Source organism: Botryllus schlosseri, chromosome 9 (assembly GCF_051294905.1).
Source record: "Botryllus schlosseri isolate E-star chromosome 9, Bs_hap1, whole genome shotgun sequence".
NCBI lineage: Eukaryota > Metazoa > Chordata > Ascidiacea > Stolidobranchia > Styelidae > Botryllus > Botryllus schlosseri.
The window spans coordinates 22,485,401-22,501,286 of NC_137244.1; the positions used below are offsets into that span (position 1 = coordinate 22,485,401).

Consider the following 15,886-nt stretch of genomic DNA (forward strand, 5'->3'; position numbering starts at 1 on the left):
GATGTTTTGTTCAGTATGCACAGTTGTGCTCTGACTGCGAGTGGTAGAAGCGTATATGTGCAGTAAAAAGAGAACGTATACAAGATGGAAAAAAAACTTGCTAGTATGATTCGATTCCCGGCTTGACATAGTTAGCAGGGAATGAAAGACAGTGAATCTTTATTCATCGATTATGTAAATCGGTAGGCTCCCGTTACAATTTCGCAACTGAGTGAAATATATACAAATAAGTATAGAGAGGGGCTCGATAGATAGAACAGTGTCGCCAAAGCCCATGAAAAGTTCTTCGTGTGTGGTTTTTATCTAGATATTCACTGTCGTGTGCCAACCAACAGTGTAAAATCTGCTGAACTAGAGAGAGATAGTCTTCATTTTTTCATCCAGATAAAATACACAACAAACAGACGGCAATGATGCTGGTACAGAAAATATGCATGCGCTGCACAGTGCACAGTATTCAACCGCGACTAGTCCATCAATAACAGCCGGGTTATCACCGTATGGGGGTCCCAAGACCAGCGTTTGGTGGGAGGCCGACGAAGTGCTGTTACGGCCCTGGTTGGTTGTATACAAATTTCCGTAAGCTGTATCGATTGAGTACACGGTACAGGCCTACCTACTCACTATGCATGTAAAGTAGGCTTACCATATTTTGGAGATCTAAAAAGAGGACACTTTTTCAGAAATTTGAGACTTGCAAAACCGGAGAAGAATTCTCAAAAATCGGTGAATTTTCCCCACTTTGTGATCGGTTGACTAAAAAAGATCAACTTTTCGCTCAGAGCTTAAATCACCGTTTTTCACTCCGAAATACCCGCCGGAGCGTCACTTCTGTGCTAATTTACGGCATATCACTCGCATTTTGCTCTAAATGTGACCTAAATTTTCAAAAAAGAGGACAAAATCTCAAAAAAGAGGACAAAAGGGCGTCCTCCGTGGACACTTTGAAAAAAGTCAAAAAAGAGTACAAATCCTCTTAAAAGAGGACGTATGGTAACCCTAATGTAAAGTTGCTAACCGATGAGCGACGGTATCCAATAATCCAACTCATATTCGTGCCATAGGCCTATAATGTGATTCCGCACTGCGGCTCCAACTAAAATCAAACATATGCTTTATCAATATGAAGAATCATATTTAAAAGACGTCTTCGAAAATGTTCATATAACACAAACAGCAGACTTCAGAAGACTCGTGCAGGATGTAAAACACTCGAGACATCCCAAGTAGGCAATCTTTGCTGGCTTATACACGTGTACGTCGCAAGCGCTTCCTTTGACCTAAATTGGTGTTATGATTGGATTCTATCAGCACTGCGCAAATACTCAACATCCATTCCCTAAATGTCAAAACATGTTTCCTGATATTTACTCTGTACCAGATTCGAGTTATCCATCATCACCACACTATCTTTGGATATCGAATATAGTGCAGCATTCCTCACAGATATTGTGGTTTTCGCTGTTGAAATTAGCAGTGATGCAAATCACAGGGAGGCTTCTCGCGGTAGTGCTTTTAGCGTATGCCGTAATTTATGAAGTTTTCTGCCAAGTTTCAACCGAATCGCAAGGACTAACGAATCTGGTAAGGATTACATTGAGTAATTACTACGTCTTTCCTAAACTAAAGGAAAGGAAGTGCGTTTGCATAGCCTACTGGGCTAAATATTACAGCGGGTGTTCAAGAAGATATTAATGTTCGGTCTTGTTATATAATTCTGATCTTTTCAAGTACCATTCCACTGGTGACTCTGTTCAAAAGCATCAGGGATATATAGAACTACATATAGAACTATATATCCCTGAAAAACGTACCTTCTTTTTGGTGTAAAGTACACATAAATTGGCCAATAAAGTGACCTCTTAGCAGTCTATAGCCCATAGCCCTTATTAGCGTCTCGAATTCGAATAAGGCCGTGACCTAGAGGGCATGTTGAGCATCAGCTGATCAGTGAGAAGTAGCTCTCATCTGGGGGAATTCCCAATTAGGGGAGATTTTATGATTTGCAAGTCGGATTTGGTTTCGATTGCAAAGTTTATTACGGCTATCCAGTTGTTCAATAATGTAAGACAAGTCCATCATTTTAATAAGCATACAGTAAAGAAATCATCTGTGATATTACAGATTATACATGGTATAAGATGATTTGAGCCTGTTTTGGGAGGCGAGTTATCGCACATCAATAATTTGTGGTGGATGATGTGGGACAGTAAAGGTAAACCAAAATAGGCATCGGTTTTTAGTGACCTCAGGATCGTAAAGTGGTCAAGCTGAATGTGAAACCTTGTTTCCAGCACTGAACTGCTAGTTTTGGAAATGCTACAGGAACTGGACAGGTTCACTACAAAAAAAAAAAGACATTTTTTATCTTATTATCTTAAAGTGACTTTTTATGAAAAAATGTCTTAAAGACCAATTAGTCTTACCAAGTACTTTATGTCTCAAAAGTAAGGCAGAAATTGATCGAAAATAGTAACAGTGCCTTGGGGGCATCCTTTTCAATGTTAGTGGTCTGAGCGGAGGAGGGTAAGGATGAGAGAGACCAGAAATTGCAGTGTTGAGATGATCCTGTACTAAGTTGACAAGGTATTCACTAGATATAGTTATCAAGGTACATGCCACTTACTACTCACGTGTACTATTCAGATCAATATATATATGGTTGTCTGAGTCGAAAATAGCATTTATGGTGAGTGGGTGGTAAAATGAGACCAAATCATCCTCATTTCTTAAATTTGAGACCAAATTTGTCTAATTTTGAGACCAATTTGTCTAATTTTTTTTTGTAGTGTTGGTGTCAGTCACAGGCAGATGTAGATAGAGGCTGAGAGTTGAGGTCTAGTATGTGGCCACATTTATAAGATAGTGATCCGGCAAATTACTAAAACACTGAACTAAGCATCTGCAATTCTACATCTAATTTAATATTATGTCAATCGCTATCCATTTCGCCGAGGTGGTCAGTAACAATGTACTTATTCTTATAATTCAACTAGATTGTGCCTACTTGCTCAACACCCTCAAGTGGATATTTTAGACTACTTCTAATTATCAATTTTTCATTGAAAACTAGGCCTATGTGAAAATCGCTACTCCTACTTCTACTTGAGTAAAAGTTTATGACGTTGCTTCTACTTCTACTTGACTACTTTAACCAGCTCTGCCTTCTCATGATTCCCCCTAGCTTGTTTATCAACTAACGTGTACAAAGCAAGAGCATGAGCATGAGTAGCAATGAGCATGTATATATGCGTGAGCATTAGTGTAGCCATTCATGAGGTTTGGCAAAATGCTTACAGTAACTCAGTAGATCGACTTAAGTGCCGGCCTCCTGCGTTGAACCCTACCTTCAAAGCACCTGTTCCATGTGCACCATTTATCAATGCCTGGCCATACTTTTTCCATTTCAACAATACAGTCACTAATGATGCTATAGAAATGCTACTTCCCTAATGCTATAGTAGTTTTGTCATCCAGTCGAAAGGTTTGTTATTCTAAATGGGTTTTGATCAGTGGGAAATGCATTCCAATTACTTTTTCACGCCAAAGATTGTCCATCTCAAGTCTAGATATTTACATTTGTTGTTTTAAATGAGACCTCTTTTTCAAAGTTAGCTTTGTCACAGATATACCTTTCACTGGAATACCATACATATTCCTGTATTGACTATAAAATTGATATATGGGACTTGATGACACTGTGGTCACTGTTACCAAGTGATATAGTGAAAGGACGGGTGATAGAGTTTTTATGTTTCAACATTGAATTGACTTCAAAAACAGTAACAGCATTGTCCTGATAACATTGTAATTCCTGTTAAATTTGTGAAACAATGTCCAGAATGTATGGTGTTCAGTTTGATTATTTACATATGTGATGTTGCACATACAGGATCAGATGAGCGTCCCGAGTGCAGTCTAGCTGAACATGTTTCTGAGTACCAACAATAACGCTTGCAAATTTATTGACTCTTGTCAAGTAAAATGGGCTCAATAATGTACAGTACATATTGGAATGATGTGATAATAAATTCATTATATCCACGATAAACAATCATGCTACCACACTTGACCACTTTCAGTTGGGAGTATTGGTAGTAGGCCGGATTTGAATCGAGATCATTCAATCTTCTCAAATTTATTCAATATGAAGTGGGATTTAGTAAAATGTAATAAGTAGATCCGTACCACGTGTGCTGTAGCCTATCAATCCATACATGTTGCTAAGTGGACTAAATGTTACTTTAGAGACCAAACAGGCATTTCGGTTCAAGTCGCCAACGAAGACCATGGCGAGTCAATCCAGAAAGGATCATCAGACGATACGAAAAAGAAGTCTCAACTTTGAAGAGTCAAATGTTATCACTTGAGAATCGATTGAGTTTATCTATCTCGGCCACCATAGATGAGCGTTTAGCCGGTTGGTAACGTCTTTTGCCTGGTCTTCATTAGTCCTTCGGGCTACGTTATGGCTTTCATTACAATCTGATGTGATACTCTGAGACCATGGTTATCATTCCACGCATTTTTCAATTGGAAAATTAAGGGTAACGTTATCTATTATTTTTATATTTTTTCAATTCATTCATGCTTCATTCTGCTGCATGCGTTGTGTGAGACTTGCACATGAGTTCAATCCCCAAAACTTCTGTCAGCTCAAATTAATCATTCTCAAAAACTACGACCAGTGGGCCAATGTGTTTTCGAATACTGCTACTATACTACATCATAATGTCCAATCGCCTTGACGGTATATGCGTAAGCAAACTCTCTCTCAGCCTAATTTTTTAATTTTTTTAGATATTGTATTGCAAGCAAAAAGCCAGGGCTCTCAGCTTCATCAAATAGCTGATAGACTGGGGAATGTAGAAGGCGAATTGCAGACGCTGCAAGACCAACCTCATATAGTTAGAGACACGTGGTCGAAAGACAGCAATGTGAACGGTGGGTTCCGTATTGGAAATATTGCTAAATGTATATTTTTCATATAATTGAGACGGTTTTTCGAATTAGTGACCAACATCAATTTGTGCAGTGAAAAGGTCACGAGTAACTAATGGGCGATAGATGCAATCACTTTTAAAATTTGTGGCAACTGAATAAAATTGTCTAAGCAATATAACATGTTAATCTCTGACATTGGTAGGTATACAGGATGACTCATTGCAAACTTATTTGAGGTGCGTTTAATTTTAGCAAATGAAATGTCTAACCATCTATCATTGACCCTTGAATGAGTTAGAAACTACTATAGAAGACTTATATCTGCTAGTTACACTGTTAAAAATCAACATTTTAGTTTTAAGATTAAGCACAAAAATTATGCCTGACATGAATGAACCCAGCAAAGCTGTTGATTACTTTGATTGAACTGAGTTTTTTTCATGTCTAAACCAACATACTCAAAACTAGCCTACTTCATTGATATACTGTCCTATTATTGTAACCTTCCTACAGCTGTGAGTATGACCAGCATGAGCTCATATTGAAAACATAGACTTGGAGAATGGTTGATATATCATTACTCGTAAGCACCCTAAAATGTTTCATAGGTTTTGCATCCAGAATAAAGTCTTTGGAAGAATCCGTCCGAATACTCAGCCCCGCAGCCCATAACTCTACAGAATACCCTGATACACAGAATTACAGGTAATCTTGCATAGGTATTTATACAGCTAGTCAGGAATCCTTACTATATTTTAGGACTTCAATTGTCCAACAACCAGAATGGAATATGTTGCTTCCGCAGATTTTAAACCCAAAACTGGCTTTCTAGCATAAGCGATTATCAAGATATGGCAAAATTAGCTATTTTCGACTCGTTTGGTGAAATTGCTCGGCCACTAGATGGCGTAAGAACCTGAAATTATGATAGAAGTTATTCATTTTCGATTTGGGACCAAATATCACAGGCACTTTTTGAAATTCAAATTTTTCTTTTTTTCACTCCACCCTACAGTGCATATAGCCTACACCGGCTAATGTAGCCTAACAACGCATGAATGATTACGGATATATTGGCCAAAATGATTATTTCATAACAACTTGATGGTAGTGACGGTCACCGGCTCTCAAATGTCATGTTTGTATCACGCTATATCGTTTTGCTTTTCAAACTTCATCATTCCGTCTTTGTTGAATACAGCCAGTCAGAAATTTCTACAAGATGTGAAGAATCTGTGGAGAATCTTCGCCGCGAAGTGTACAGGAATATAAGTAAACTTTTAGGAAGTCATTCACGTAGCATACGGAAGGTAAGGCTAATTTCATTGGTCCTTTTCCCCCGCAATAAACGTTTGTCAGAATGTACTCGGAACGTAATTAATATTTTTGTTTTGATGTAGCTGATGTAATTTTGTGTCTCTGAGCCTAACTTATTAGATACTTTTGCGTATCATAACCGGCATTGAATGAATTTCTGCTTCCGAAGAAGATGCCTAACACAATATTCCATGTAATTCACATAGAACCATGGTAAATCAAAGAGAAGCAGTCCGGAAGGCGCAGAGATTCCATACGATTACGATCACAACGTTGTCGAGTATGATGTAATCGGCGTGGACCTGTATGACGATTACTTGGACGAGGAGAACTCAACGGAGACTGATTACCAGCCTACGGAGGAAGTAAATGGTATCGAAAGAAATCAAACCAATTCTGAGGGTGAATCCGAAACGGTATCCGTTCCGCATGACACCAAATCGGATTTGGACGCCATCGGTACAAGACTTTTGAGTCATGAAAATTTGATGGCCAATCTTCTGGAAATGTACACCAACAACACACTGATTTTGAATGGATTCGAGAATCGATTCAATACCATCATCACGGCGTTTAGCAGAGCTGATAAGAAAGACACGGATCTCGGCAGCGGCATCAGGTCGAACCGTAGAATGCTGGAAGCTTTCGCCAAGTCCCTCAGAGAAGTCGTTCAGGACAGCAGAAGGCAAAACTCTGCTATCGTGAATTTACGGAAGAGAATCAGAAATCTGGAAGGTGAAACAATATTTTTTATTTGAATTTATGGCTTAGTTGTAGAACACAAACAATAACGTTTTGTGTTTATCTATTCTGATCCTTGAATTGCTATTTTTAATAGGGTGGCAATTGTCCAAGCACATTTGTTACAGCTGACCCTATTTACCTCAATTTTCTATTAGACCACTCCTATCGAATTGAACTTCTATTCAGACACCGCATCTCTTATTACTGACTTCCCTTATCTCACCACAATTTTTCGTGTTATTATTATTATTTATGTTATGCTATGCTGAATTTAATTATCCCAACCAACTGCAACAAAATTTATAAAGAATATCTGTAACTGTTTAATGCAGAGTGTGATCAGACCAGTTGTCTCTACCCAGAGTCATATCGATTACACCCTGACCTACACCGTTAAGTTTCCTGTTACTATTTCATGCGTCAATCTTATTTTCTTCACGGTCGGACGAATCAATAAATATGTTCTCTCTCTTCAAGCTAAAGATAGTATTTGTGTCTTAATATCCATCTGAATATTGGATCACTGTTAAGGGTGGAACAAGTGAGTTTTGAGACACTTCTTCTGAACATTAACTTTTAAATCGCCTTTCTCTAATTGAACTGCTTGAAAGTTTTTCTTTTACCCCACTAACTTGAATAGATTGTTCGCTGCAATTACATCTATGTTTTTACCACATGGCTCCCAATGTGTCTATGAGTTAAATCATCTTAAAAAGATGCACACTGCATGGCATATGTGGAAAAAAATCCTAGGATGCAATAAGGAAATACTCTCAGTCACGGCTGTAACCAAGTCACAAGGCTCCGAGTCACAAGTCCATCTCACTTTCATAGTTCATAGTTCATTTTTAATTCACCACCGAGTCAAGTCCGAGTCCAAGTCATCGAGTAGAGGGTCGAATCCGAGTCATGGTATTATGACTAGAGTCCGAGTTCAAGTCATTGCGTTGACTGCTCAGTTTAACTCTATTTGATGATATCGAATGGTTCGCATTTATAATATACCAATTTTCCTCACTTTTAGCAGTTTCTGGTCTTATTTTCAAGTACCAGTACCAATATACGAAATGCCAATAGGGTGGTTACTTTACTACTCTCCGGCATTACAAGGAAATGTCGGTCTTGGCCGTCTGAACCTCGAGTCATATGACTTGGTTCGAGTCATGCGCAATGACTCGAGTCCAAGTCGAGTCAATACACAGGTTGACTCGAGTCGTTTCATTTCCGTATTTTGAGAAAATGACTCGAGTCAAGTCGAGTCATCTGAAAATATTGACTCGAGTCGAGTCATGACTCGTGTCATTACAACCCTGCTCTTAGTGCCTTGTTTTATGGAGGGTTATCCCTTTTTCACTGTACTCTGCGATAGAGACGAATGCATTGCTAGCTTCAAATGAATCAATGCTATGAAGTGATCTGTCTCATGACATGCTTATAGAAAAGTAGCTTGTTGGATCGGTGGATCCAGACAAGTACTTCGTTTTCCATTTTGTTAGGTACATCACCAAAAAGTTTTGCTCGTAACGCGGATGTGCAGTCCCTCCGAAAATATGTGAATCGGACCTTAACAAGACTGGGCAGAAAAGAAGCCCGCACGGAGCAGGGAACAACGTTATCAAAAAAATCCATCAAGTCGATAGTGAAATCAGCCATGTCTTCTCTGAATGAGTCAATTGCCCATAATCGAGAAGCTATTGATCAGATTAGGAATCTGCCGAGGACCGTAAGTCTCCTGGAATCACAGGTATCAAATTTCCTGTATCCACCTTTTCAACAACTCTTTGCAAAATTTAACTTGAGATTGCTGTAGGCCTTATTTTGCTTGATTGATTTTATTCTTTGGTCAAAAACTCGGCTTGCGTGACATTAGTATCGAGTTCGTGTGATTCTGAGATATCATGCATAGTGTTTTCTGAATCGTTCAATATGTTTGTAATATCAATTTCATGAATATTGTGTCCTTTATCGAATAAAACTTCAATATATTAACATATTTGTGATATAATCATGGCATTTTCTTTCAGCTCGCGAGTTATTCTTCAGAAGTTCAGGCCATCCCACAACTGCGTAACGACATTGCGGGTATTGTGACGATGAAAAATTTGGTTCTACGCAACTCTGCTGACATCACAAAAATCCATCATTCCGTCACAACCGGCGAAGTGTCTCTGATCGAGTTTTATTCGAAACTGGATAGTCTCGACAAAACCGTTCAGAATCTGCAGATTATAGCATCCGACCTTGAGTAAGTTGATCACAATTTTCTGTGATGTGGAAGCCGCCCCTGCCCTATACTGTTTTAGGCATATTGTTTCAAAACCTGTCTTAATCTCTCAAATAACAACCTGTACGATTGCAAGCAATTTAGCCTCAATTATCTAGTTGATATGTGCTTCAAATGAATTCCTTCTCTGTGAGTGAACTATATTCATATGACATAGTTGATGAAAGATATTTCTATTACTAGGATCGACAACTCCGCGCTTCATTCCGACATCCGCAAACTGAATAGCTCAGCGTTAGATGCAGCTTACGGACTGTCATTTTTCAAAAATGTTGTTGGTTACAACATTTCTCAAGTCATGTACAACGTTCAAGATCTGTCTTCAGCAATAATAACTACCAATACCGAAGTCAAGTACGTTGACTCTAAGATCAGCAATTTGGAACGTGATTTCGACAATCAAGGCACAGCGTTTGAAGTGTACAAAGCTGGGATTAACATGTCTTTTCACCAAGTGGACAACCGTCTCTCTCAAATTGATCGTTCCATAATCCAAGCTAATGATATGATATCGAACACCAACACCAAGTTAGGTGAGGAAGCAGAGTCATTGAAACGCAGGATAGAGGAAAACAAAGACTTAATCAGAGATATAACCGGGGATGTCGGGCATTTGAGATCAACTGTGGACAGAACAAGAGAGGAAGATTTCCGTGCTACTACAGAACGAAATGAAATTGGGTCGAGAATGGATGTATTGACTGGTATGCGATTAATATCCTTCATTATCATTATCAACCTGATCATTATTCAACTTGTTCGGATATTGTTGAAGCCAGAGAATTAATATTTATGAGTATTAATATATACTTGTCATGAGTCTCGAGACCATGTTGTAGCAGAAACCATAATATGGTGCTTGGAGATGATTTTCAATCGCAGGACGGTTTGCTCGAATATTTTATGGCTCCAAATACTGTATACAGGATCATGCAATGGTTTTCTGAGTTCTGAATATTTTTACCCTGATTTCAGCTAATGTCAGAGACCAGGCTATGTCTGTGGCCACCCTACAGAGTCAAGTAGGGGACTCCGGGTCGACTTTGATTACCATGGACTCGCGTATCAATTCTTTGGAAAGTGTGGCCACTCGATTTGGTGATTTTGAAGAATCAACGAATAGAAGATTTAGAACAGAGGTATTCGGCATCTTATAATTACACATATTATAATGATGATCTGGTCTATATGACATCAGTGTTTTGCAAATATATTGTATTCGAAAAGAGCTATAATCATACATGCTCCAAATGGCATGGTCTTTTCATACACAACAGCCAAAGATATTGTACTATGAATGAGTATTTGGTATTGAATAATTGAAATATGGATTAAATGTGTCTGAAATTTATGAATATTGATTCAAAGTTATATGTGTATAAAACACAGTATTCCCGCATTTTTTAATGCATTGGGAAAAATTTACCGAACGAACAACCAAAGATGTTTACATCCATTTACCTTGGATAGGGCCTATTTCCACCCGCTTTGGAAAGCAATTGATTTCAGCGGTCAATAAGTGTTACGACACAGTGAAGACCAACGTGATTTTCACGACAACGCAACTGCTCCCTGCAACACGTAAAGACGTGCTACCCGCACTTCAGCAAAGCAATGTAGTTTACGAATTTAAGTGTCACTGTGATTGTGGCTACGTGGGAAGAACGTCAAAGCGCTTGCAGGAACGCATAAATCAGCATGTCCCTAGATTCATTAGAACACGCTCGGTGAAAAGCTCACCCTTAACTCACCCGCTCAAGATTGATGCGGACCAATCAAAGGCCATAAATTCTGCAATTGGCAAACACTTGTTGGATAATCCCGCCTGAGCGAAAAATTATCGAGACGACAGGTTTCGCATACTGGGAAAGGGTCGCTCACACTTTCATTTGTGTGCCTGGAGTCGACTTTTATCAAAATACACCAGCCAAGGCTGTGTCAACAAAAAGAGTTCGTGTATCATCTAAAAATAGTACATTGAACGCTCTCGTATTCGACATTTCGTGCTGGTGACGTCATATTTTGTGTTACGATTGTTGATATACGCTGTTCTTTCAAATTCTCTACTAGTTGCTGACGATTACCCCTGACGAGTGTCAGCCGAAAATATTCGGGTTCATTTCAATATGAATATACTATTCAATGGGAAAAATTTGTTAATAATGAAATCAACTCTTCCAATGCAGTGGACACAGAGTGGTGATATAAATATGAACAATTCATATGTTTGGGACAGCAAGTAATCGCAACAATTTTTTATGCGTTTCCATTACATGCTATTGTTATGCTTATAAAATATCAATGCTCTTGTGCCTAGTAGGAATAGTTTAGGGATTTTGAAATATAATTTTCTTGTCTTGTAATTTTTAAACACTTTGAGAATTTTTTCTGGATAAATCTAGAATTAACCAATATACACTAATTGCAGAATTCTTGTATAGTGGGCAACTGAACAATTGAACTCTAATCATTTCTCAGCTGAATGTGACGAGGGAGGTTCGGCAAAAGATCTTGGAACAGTTCTCAAGGCTGGAAAGCATTGACACCCAAATGAACGAATTAATCAATTCGGTCCATATTGCACAAAGCAATATTATGGCCCAACGAAACGATTTCAAGTCTCTATTTGATCGGTCAGCAAATCAGTCACAATCTTTGCGTCGACTCGCTCAAAGACTGCAGAATGACTTCACAGGTTTGGGAAAGGTTGTCTCGCCAAGAATGTAGAGGATAGGAAATGTCAAGGTCTTTTAATTCGGTATAAGTTTTCCTGCATCAGTTTTTGGCTAAACTGATTAGTTCAAAGTAAAGTAGTTCAAAACTCCCTATCATTTTGTATTTGTTCCAATTCTATCTAATGAATATGGTTGTCTGTGCAGGATCTAATGTTACGAGGGAATTGTACCGAAAAATCAATGAGCTTCACCGAACGATTGGAAGTGTGAAGAGTGAAATAAATGCCTTTTCCGCCAAGGAAACGGCTCAAAAGGCTCGGTTTGAAGATATAGAGAATGATGTTTCGGGATTACAAACTAGGTGGGATGTGACGATGTATAATTCAGATTTTAGATAGCAGGTCATTCAGATTTTGTAATTGCTCTTAATTCTGTAGTTTTAAGTTTCCGTATGAATAAAAATTTCACACCATCGTGTCGCATCAGTGTCCTGCATAAACTCAGCTGTAATTTAGGATTTATTTATCCGACACAGTATTACTGTTGATTCGATAGGTGTCAACCATTTCCAGTTGAATTTCAATTCAATTTCTACTGAGTTAGATTTTTCCAGATTTGAATAGAGAAGTGACCACATTGTATTCAGAAGTTACAGAGCCATTTGTGGTCTCAAACTACAAAACCATCGCCGTAAAACGACAGCTACAAAATTCTCTGTCAACATATATTTTTAGTGGTTGGGAACACTCGAATAAGAATACGGAACAAGATAATTTGCTGAAGAACTTGAGATCTCAGTTGGATCAGACTAAAGAAAAAGGTCGATTGATGGAAGAGAGTCTCAGTACAACGGGAAGTCAGTTACAACAATTCAAACAGGTATCAATCTTTCCAAATACGCTTGTTTGCGCAACGTATAAATGTTTTATACCAGCAACTTTCTTTGGCATGTGCAAGAAACATTTGATTACCTTCTTCAAATCAGTATACACATCTACTGTTCCGCTCAAGGTTGATGCTGAACAATCAAAGGCCATAAATACTGCAATTGGCAAACACTTGTCGGGTAATCCCGCCTGTACAAAAAATTATCGAGACAACCGATTTCGCATACTCGGAAGGGGTCGTTCACACTTTCATTTGTGTGCCTTGGAGTCGACTTTTATCAAAATACACCAGCGAAGGCTGTGTCAACAAAAGGAGTTCGTGTATCATCTAAAAATAGTACATTGAACGCTCTTGTTTTCGACATTTCATGCTGGTGACGTCATATTTTGTGCTACGATTGTTGATATACGATGCTCTTTCGAATTCTCTACTAGTTGCTGACGCCCTGACGAGTATCAGTCGAAAATATTCATGTTCATTTCAATATGAATATACTACTCAATTTTATATTGAAGTTCGGTACCTCCAAGAAGCTGTTCACAACAGAGAGTGTAAAATCGCAGTTACGGTATGATTTGGATTGCAAATGAAAGTCTCAGAAATTAGGAATTCAGTCAATTTTTTCCATTGGGATATTAAATGTTACCAATGCGCAACAGCTTTCATTTACCGCTTCCTTGTATTCAACAGAATTACTATTATTTCAGTTTTTACAATTACTCAAGCAATACGCATGTAATATTGTATTCGCTTGAAAATAGCCAAGATTATCAGTCATCTTTGAAATTGGTTTTTTAGGTTTCTGATAGAAATTCGGAGGATCTATCGGAGATGAAAACATGGCGAGACGATATGGATTATGCTGTGTATTTTCTCGACAAATTCACTACCAATCTTATTAACAACAGCAGAGAAGCGACTATTGCCAATAGACGCCTCTCAGCTCGGGTATGAAGAAAATACAGTAGCTAGACTGAATACATGTATATCGTGTTACAAATTATATTACTCTCTATGAAAATTGATAAGAATCACCTGAAAGCATAGTTACTCGAAATTTGCTATGCACTGCTATTTTATGTCTCAAAACTTAGGAATATCCATTTTTACAGGTGCTGCAACTCGAATCCCAAGGGCAATCTTTTGCTCTGCAAGTCGATACTGTGAAGAGAATTGTGGACTCAAATGCCGCTGGTCTCGCACAACAATACTCGCAAGTTAACAGTCTTATCAGAAAAGATTCAGAGCTTGACTTATCGTTGGAAAGAGTGAAACAGAAGCTGACCGGCATTGATGCATTGCGGGTTGATTTGTCAGATGTGACTGATAGGTATTATTTTTACAGTAAATCTTGTTAGCACTTTAATTGTGTTCTATGGTTCTATGGATGTCGCATCCACCACCATGTCGCGATTGATATCAACGCAAAAAGCATGAAAATTCTGTGAAATTTTATTACCATAATTTAATATTGTTACATACATATGCATTTCCAAAATGAGGGTATAAGTTCTAGTTTCTGCTGCAATGATGTGCAAAATTTTGAATTTACGAAGTGTGACCATGATAGGACGTCATACAGGATACTGCATGGAGTGAATCACACAAAAGAATATAATCAATTAATCAAATAATGTGATAAATTAGTTTGATTAGAAATTGAGATAATGCCCTCTTATCACCTGTCTTGTTTTGCAGGACCACAGGCCTTTCAAAGTCTGTTTCGAGACACAAGACGCAGCTTGCAAATCTCGGTACAAAATCGAACTATATTTACGACGAAGTAAATGCCACCACCTACAGGCTGAACGAGATCATGTCTGATTTCCATGATGAAAATCGTAAGCGATATGCTCGGGAGACGGCGTTGGTCAGCAGTATTAGGGATGCGCAGCGATCAATCTCCAGAGTCAACACAAGCATTAGTTATACTCGGGTATATATTGAAATTTTTATTTTTCCTCAGAGCTTTTGATCTCAGTTTTATAATAATTCATTGATGACATTCGATACTACATTTACTAGTTTATGCTGGATTTTCTGTGTCATTTCGATGAAATCACAAAAATCACATCACATCGCGTTTGGACTATAAAACGACTAAGGTACCTCTTTCATGGGATGATCTGTTGCAGTGTGCAGTGTAATTGTCACCATTGTTGTCTCGTTATTAATTACATTAATTCATCAACAGGCTAGTCTTCTATCCTTGACTGCAGATCTATCAATGAAAAGACAGCTAATTGACAACGTCTCATCTGATGTTGATCAAATGAGGAGCATTATGGGTGAGAAAACACAATTTTTGCCGGTATTCAAGCAATGCAATGGTAATACTGGTTATATGCAATACAATGGCATGCTAGGAGGGAATAGAAATAGAAAGATTTAGTATTCAGACCACAAATACTCGAAAATCATGTGATCACGCGATAAAGAAATAATTACTTCCATCATGTGATTAAGTAGTTGGCTTAAAGATCTGTCACTTGGTATAAGAAACCTCTAACGGACAAATAACTGTATTTCTAAGACCTATTATTCAAGTATAATTCGATATTTTGTGATACCCATTAAATTGATTACTTTTGTGCTTATTTTGAAATGGCGTAATATCAGCTATCTTAATTTCCCAAGTCACCGGTGAAGATTTGCGTGACTTGAAAACTCAGCTGAAAAAACGCTTGAGCAATATCTCCATGGATGTCGAAGAAAATCTTCAGTTCGTTGAAGCCTTGTCGCACAAACTAAATCAGGTAGTCACTATTTGCGTTTTAAGGTTTTATCTACTACAAAATATCTCCAAACAAGAAAAATTGTCCTTTTACAATGAACTTCTGTAGTAGGTATACATATACAGTGGACTATTTGTTATATTCCTTTATATCTGTTCACATTCATACTTGTATTACATTTATGATATTTGATCATTAGACTTCATCGTTGATGTCTTTCATTTTTCTCATGTGTCCCAATCTCTTGAATATGCATTGATGACTATCGACACTACATATTGGTGTAAGTCTGTAAAATA

At 38.0% G+C, this 15,886-nt stretch overlaps 1 protein-coding gene across 1 annotated transcript in view; it reads left to right on the forward strand.

The window, feature by feature from the left end:
- Positions 1 to 1,014: 1,014 nt before the first annotated feature.
- Positions 1,015 to 15,886, forward strand: part of LOC145446472 (uncharacterized) — a 47,012-nt gene continuing 32,140 nt past the window's right edge. Inside the window, exons 1-18 of the mRNA XM_080324768.1 lie at positions 1,015 to 1,584; positions 4,249 to 4,420; positions 4,801 to 4,944; positions 5,553 to 5,649; positions 6,146 to 6,254; positions 6,468 to 6,996; positions 8,502 to 8,749; positions 9,030 to 9,250; positions 9,473 to 9,993; positions 10,265 to 10,428; positions 11,768 to 11,984; positions 12,169 to 12,325; positions 12,699 to 12,843; positions 13,651 to 13,800; positions 13,965 to 14,182; positions 14,551 to 14,788; positions 15,047 to 15,140; positions 15,490 to 15,608. Of these exons, the coding sequence (XP_080180894.1) occupies positions 1,294 to 1,584; positions 4,249 to 4,420; positions 4,801 to 4,944; positions 5,553 to 5,649; positions 6,146 to 6,254; positions 6,468 to 6,996; positions 8,502 to 8,749; positions 9,030 to 9,250; positions 9,473 to 9,993; positions 10,265 to 10,428; positions 11,768 to 11,984; positions 12,169 to 12,325; positions 12,699 to 12,843; positions 13,651 to 13,800; positions 13,965 to 14,182; positions 14,551 to 14,788; positions 15,047 to 15,140; positions 15,490 to 15,608 (3,834 nt within the window). The 5' untranslated portion in view covers positions 1,015 to 1,293. The remainder of the gene's footprint in view (positions 1,585 to 4,248; positions 4,421 to 4,800; positions 4,945 to 5,552; positions 5,650 to 6,145; positions 6,255 to 6,467; positions 6,997 to 8,501; positions 8,750 to 9,029; positions 9,251 to 9,472; positions 9,994 to 10,264; positions 10,429 to 11,767; positions 11,985 to 12,168; positions 12,326 to 12,698; positions 12,844 to 13,650; positions 13,801 to 13,964; positions 14,183 to 14,550; positions 14,789 to 15,046; positions 15,141 to 15,489; positions 15,609 to 15,886) is intronic.